This window comes from Microtus ochrogaster, linkage group LG4 (assembly GCF_000317375.1).
Source record: "Microtus ochrogaster isolate Prairie Vole_2 linkage group LG4, MicOch1.0, whole genome shotgun sequence".
In the NCBI taxonomy this organism is placed as follows: Eukaryota; Metazoa; Chordata; class Mammalia; order Rodentia; family Cricetidae; genus Microtus; species Microtus ochrogaster.
Window position 1 is genome coordinate 17,500,236 of NC_022030.1, and position 6,482 is coordinate 17,506,717.

General features: G+C 45.8%; 1 protein-coding gene across 2 annotated transcripts in view; it reads left to right on the forward strand.

Annotated features, from left to right (window-relative positions):
- The window catches only part of Hif3a (hypoxia inducible factor 3 subunit alpha), a 28,780-nt gene extending 26,579 nt beyond the window's left edge, over positions 1 to 2,201 (forward strand). For both annotated transcript variants that reach the window (XM_005361029.2, XM_005361030.2), the window contains exon 15: positions 829 to 2,201. In XM_005361029.2, coding sequence (XP_005361086.1) covers positions 829 to 926 — 98 coding nt within the window. In that variant the 3' untranslated portion in view covers positions 927 to 2,201. The remainder of the gene's footprint in view (positions 1 to 828) is intronic.
- Positions 2,202 to 6,482: the final 4,281 nt, after the last annotated feature.

Consider the following 6,482-nt stretch of genomic DNA (forward strand, 5'->3'; position numbering starts at 1 on the left):
AGAGAGAGAGAGAGAGAGAGAGAGAGAGAGAGAGAGAGAGAGAGAGAGAGAATGTCCTATAAGCCTTCCTAAAACCCGATCTTATGGGGGCATTTTCTCAGTTGAGGTTATTTCCCCTCAAATGACTCTAGCTTATGTCAAGTTGACACAAAACTATCAAGTACAGAGGGTGCCATCAGGTAGCCCTTCCTTCCCTCTTCTCCTGAGTCCTGTGGAGAGAAAGAAAGACCCTAAGGAGGGTAAGAACTTACCACGGATACCCCTTGGGGTTGACCCAGAGAGAGCTCCACTTCGAAGCTTGACCTAATTGAAGTAACCCCACAAGGCAACTCCCAGCCACGTGGCTTTGGGACAGCTGCTATAAAGCCTCAAGTCCCTTAACTGTCAGTGGGAGTTTACGAATACAGTTCTTACTGGAGGACCTGTTTGGAGAAATGAACTTATGGAGATGCTGCATGGACAGAATCCACCCAAGAAATGTTGTATAGTAAGTGCTCAAGGAACACCTCCCCTTGTGACTGCAGGGTGGGGCAGTGCTGGTTCTACAGCCTTCGGCTCCTTTGTTTTTTTATGGTGATCTTACCTTGCAGCGATCAAAAGCTTTGGACTCACTTGAAACTTCAAGTGAGTCCTGAGGATCAAACTCAGTCAGTGGTCTGTTATCACCCTCCATTATGTGGCTTTTAAGGACAGAACTCAGCTGGTCAGGGTTTGCCGCAGACACCTATACCCTCTGAGCTATCTTGCCAGCATGCCTCCCCGCTTTTAGATGCAGGTAAATATATAAGGTGCTAATTCTCTCCTGATTGACCTTCCCTTTTTCTGCAGGACTAGCTCCCTCGCTGCTCTCTCTCTACCAGCATGAGGAAACCACCCAGCCCAGGAACCACTTCCCACCAGCGGCAGGCTTGGCCCAGGCCCACTGAGTCAGCTTTCTTCCCAGATCCCTTCTTCTACCCCAGAGAGGACTCAGCCACACTCCACACCAGCAGCTCACATCCAGGATGGGGCCTCTCTCCTCTGAGTGCCCCCCAACACCCCCGGCCAGCCTCAGTCCTACCTCAGACCCCCCCAACCCTCTGCCTTCACCCATTCAGGGGCTTCTTGGATTATTTGCAGCTCAGTGACCTCTGGGAGGGGGTGCGTGACCCCCTCCACCTCCTCTCAGGACTTCTCTTGGGATTCTCCATAGTTGGTTACCTCACTATCCCTTTCTCTGACTCTGCTTTATTTGGGAGAATAAGGGGTTGGAAGAATCAGGGATTTGCCTATGATCCTGGCCCCATGGAGTTTGGACAACCATGATCACATTTTTTGATTTTAGTGTTTGCTTTTGTTTTCCTTCTATCAGCTTTACTTTATCCTTTTCACAATAGTTCATTCGGGCACTCTGCATTGTACAGGGTTCGCAGCAATGTAGGACTGCCATGTCCCCCTCCTCAGTAGGTGGCAAAGGTGGGTAGGCTCAGGGTCAGACCTCACCCCCAGCGATTTGTGGAGTCTCAGCCTCCCAAGCTGCCACCCAATCTGCCTGCTATTTCTGCTCCTGACTTCCTACCAGCACCAACCTACCCTAAATAATGTCTTCATTTGTGATCTTCCTGTTTTAGGTATATCCAGCAACTTCCTCTACTCAGCAGATGCATAATCTCCGACCTTTCCTGGATCTAGAATACTTGACTCCTACCTTCACTGTTTGTAGACTGTACAACCTCTAGCCTTCCTAGGTCTTAGGCTGTACCGCTTTCCATCTTCCCCGGTTCTAGATAGCAAGACCCAGGGCCTTCCTTGTATCTAGACCGTGTAGCCCCTGGTCTTTGTTGGTTCTAGATTGTATGCCCTTGGGCCTTCCCTAGTTCTAGAGGCTTGTGGACTCTCTGGTTCTAGAGTTTCTACTTCCTTCTAAAATGCACAATCCATGGACTCCATATCCCTCATCCTTTCCCGTTTCTAGACTGTGAGGCCTATGGCCTTCCTTGGATCTAAACTGTGCCACCATTGGTCTCCTCTGGATCTAGGCTTATGGCCTCTGGCCTTCCTTGTTATAGACACTGTGGCCTCTGGCCTCCATGGTTCTAAACTGTGTTATTCCTGTCTTCTTCAGTTCTAGACTATGCAACCTCTAGCCTTCTCTATTCCTAGTCTGTACGTTCTCTGGTCTTTAACTGATTCTCAAATGCACACCTGCGGATCTCTGTGAGTTCGAGACCAGCCTGGTCTACAGAGCTAGTTCCAGGACAGGCTCCAAAGCCACAGAGAAACCCTGTCTCGAAAAACCAAAAAAAAAAAAAAAAAAATCAAATGCACACCTTATGACCCCGCTGTGGTTCTACACTGTGCCACTTTTCTGCCTTTTCTCTGGTTCTAGAGTATAGGCCCTCCAATCTTCTGTGGTTCTAGAGCTGTGGTTCTCAGTCTTCCTAATGCTGCAGCCCTTTAATACAGTTACTCACATTGTGGTGACCCCAACCATGAAATTATTTTTGTTGCTACTTCATAGCTATAATTTTGCTACTGTTATGAATCATGTAAATATCTGCTATGTAGAATATCTGATATGCAACTCCCAAAGGGGTTGAAACCTACAGGTTGAGAACTGCTACTCTAGACTATATCTGTGAACATCTTTAATTCTAGGCTACGCTGCCTCTAGTCTTCATTGGTTCCAAACTGTATGACCACTAGCCTTCTCTGACATTCCCTGGTTCTAGATTATGCTATCATTGACTTCCCGCTGACTCCAGACTGCATCACTTACACCATGGTCTGCTACAGTTTCTTCAAACCCTTCTAATGCCAGATCTCATAGTCTTCAGCTCTTTCTTGGACTGGCTCTCACAGCCCCCAGTTGTGTCTGTTTTCAAACCTCACAGTGCTTTAAAGTGTGGTTTGAATTACATCATCTGTAAGGCTTTCTGGGTCTAGAGTCTACGACCACCAGAATCCTCTTACTACAAAACTTATCCTGTAATATTCTTCGCTTTTAGACTTCTTCAAAATCCCTGCGATTCCCATGTCTTCTGTTCCTTGTCATTGCAGACTGTTTTTGTGTTGTGTGTGTGTGGTATTGAAGATTAAATCCAGGACTTTGCACCTGTTATTCTGCTCACCTCTGCCTCTCAAGTGCTGGGATTAAAGGTGTGCACCACCACCACCCGGCTCCCTATTTTATTTCTTGTTTGCTTTTTGGTTTTTTGGTTTTTTTGTTTTTGGTTTTGTTTGTTTTGTTTTGGTTTGGTTTTGGTTTTGGTTTTTTTTGTTTGTTTGTTTTTCAAGACAGGGTTTCCCTGAGTAACAAACAGTCCTAGCTGTCCTGGAATTAGGCTGGCCTTGAACTCACAGGGATTCACCTGCCTCTGCCTCCCAAGTGCTGGGATTAAGGGCGTGAACCACCACCACCTCATTTCTTGTTTTGAAACGGGCTCTCGTTCAAAAGCTCAGACTAACCTTGAACTCACTCTTTTAAGGTAGGCCTTGAACCCAAGTCCCTTCTGCCTAGGCCTCCCAAGTGTCTAGGAAGTTGAGGCCTTTGAGACTGAGTTCAGTTGATCTTATAATTATGATCCCTTCTTGTTTCTGGAGCCCACAACTCCAAACTTCCGGTAGGTACCAGTCTTTCTCATATGTAAGATATTTGGTTTCAAATCCAAATCTCATTTCTAGATCATTTTGGTTCCAAACCTCACTATGCCTATCTTATTTCTCTCCAAGTTTCTGCATGCAAGAATTCAAGAACTGCTTTCCCCCAGTAAAGAAGAGTAAAGCAAATTTTACCTCTTGAACTTAGAGCTGGGTCTTCTGGAGCCAGACACCATGTGCCCAATCTCTTGGGTTCTAGATTTCACTACCTCCACCATCCCCAGGTTTTAGACTATGCAAACTCTAGACTTGAAACTTCCAGAATTCCCTGATCTCAGATAACTGAGCTTCAAATATCAAGCCAGGGGGTGATGGTACACACCTTGAATCTCAGTCCTTGGGAGGTAGAGACAGGCAGACCTCTCTGAGTTGAATCCAGATTGGTATACAGAGTGAGTTCCAGGACAGCTAGGGCTACTCAAAGAAGCCCTGTCTTGAAAAACCAAAACAACACAAAGCAACAACAAAAGAAAAACCTTCTGGATTTTGTTGTTGTTTTGACAGTGTCTCAAAACTCAACATTAAATTGCCACGTGGTCAAGAATGACCTCACCCACCTCCCAAGTGCTGGGATTACACTCACGCCTTGTTGTATGTGGTACCAGGGATTGAACCCCGAATATCATGCATGCTAGGCAAGTACTCTACCGACTGAGCCACACTCAGCCTCTGTAGATGTCTTCTGATTCTAGACCTTATGCCGTGAGTTCCTTTGGTTCTAGATGCCACAGTTGCCCAGTCCTCCTGACTTCAGATCTTATGACTCAAATTACCCTGAATCTAGAACACATCTTGAAAATATCAGCTGAAGCCAGGCGATGGTGGCGCACGCCTTTAATCCCAGCACTCGGGAGGCAGAGGCAGGCGGATCTCTGTGAGTTCAAGACCAGCCTGGTCTACAGAGCTAGTGCCAGGACAGGCTCCAAAGCCACAGAGAAACCCTGTCTCGAAAAAACCAAAAAAAAAAGGAAGAAAATATCAGCTGATAATGCCTTGCCTTATATATTTCTCTAGTTCTAAACCTTAGATACCAATTCTTTTTCATTCTAGATTGTAAGATCCCAAAAATCTCTGTGAATTCTAGAATTTAGTTTTTGAGTTCTTGGGGGTGGCAGGATTTCACTTAGCTCAGGATGGCCTCCAACTCACTACAGAGGCAAGGCTGACCTTGAACTTCTGATCCTCTATCCTCCTCCACGTCTCAAAGGCTGGGCTTGCACTTGTGCACCATCACACTCACCTTATGTGGTGCCAGGGATGGAACCCAGCTGTTTATGCATGACGAGCAAGCACTCTACCAGCTGAGACACATGCCCTCTCCCAGGCCTTTTCTAATCCTACCGTGACTCATAAATCACTGGGCTAGGCCTCTGGCTTCTGATCCTACTTCTTCGCTTTCTAGAACGCAACCTCCAAATGGGTTTGTTGTAGAATGTTTCTTGTTGTAGAATCTAGAATTCACTCTGAGGTTTTCTTGGTCCAAGACCTCATATCCCTTGACTCTTTAAGTCCAAATCTAATCATCTAGCTCTGTTCTGGGCTTCCTGGCCCTCGTTGTAGGTGTCCCAGTTCTTTCCTTAACTCTCAAGTCTTCCCATTCCAGATCCTATGCTCATGGACTTCATGTTCAAGGCCCTCCTATCTCATAGCCCTAAAAATTCTCTACCCTAGCATCTCTTTCACTCCTCACCCCAAGCCTCCAGGTATGCATTTAGCTTTTCTCCAGGCCTCTAAAGACCTGGGCCTCCCTCCTCTCCTTAGGGGAATCCATAATCTAGCCGCACAGGCACACGCACAGCCCTTGCTGCTTATCTTGTGGTGGGGAGAGAGGGCAGGACCCCTCAGCTGTCTCCCACCAGCTATGCACCCTCCTTACCCACAGCTCCCTTTCTACAATGGTGCTACTCTTGGTCTTCCACAGAAAAAGGCTCCCCTCTCTGTCCCATTCATGACTCTATGGAAGGCGCCACTCAATCTGTCTTATCAAGAGGTGGCCTGTCCAGGTGCTACAGGGGAAAGGGTGTGAACCTTCTCTCCTATCATGGGTTTTGTGGGTTCTCAGTGGAAGGAACTGTCCTGGGTAGGAGAGAGGAAGGACACAGCCCAGCCATGCTGGCTCAGAAACCCAAAAATGTCTCCAAAACCAGCATAAAGACCTCGCCTTGGTAGGCACCAGAGAGACGTGTGTTGACTCATCTGTGGGATTGCTTTGAAGGGTGTGGGTGCACCATGTAGCTGGTATCCATTAGCTGTTTGTCAGAGACTATTGTAGGCCATGCTAGCCTCAAACTCACTATGTAGCCATGGATAACCTTCAACTTTGATCCATTTGCCTCCACATCTTAAGTATTGGAATAATAGGGGTGTACCACCACATTTGGCATCCATGTTACTCTCTGGTGTGTGTGTGTGTGTGTGTGTGTGTGTGTGTGTGTGTGTGTGTGTTTATGTGTGTGTGTGTGTGTGTGTCTATGATATTTTCACTTACAGATACTAATTGAATGATAGAATGGTTCACAGGAAAATAAATGGATTTCAGGATCTGGTCATTTTCTGTTACAGGACTGCTTTTTAATATCCATGTGAGGTTAGAAAAGCATTATTTTTGCCAGAAGAATGTACCTTCTCTTCATTTAAAATCAAGCCAAAAGTTATGCTGTGTACAATTCAGTTGAATAGTGTTGATATTAATTTAGAATTTTTTTTCAAAATTGGGGTAGTAAGTTTGAAATTATTAAACAGATTTTACCCTAACTGCTTTTCAAAAGTCAATTTTATCATCCAGTGATCTAAATGTTATGATGTTTATAAAATGTAAGAAAGGGAAACTTTCTTATATCATC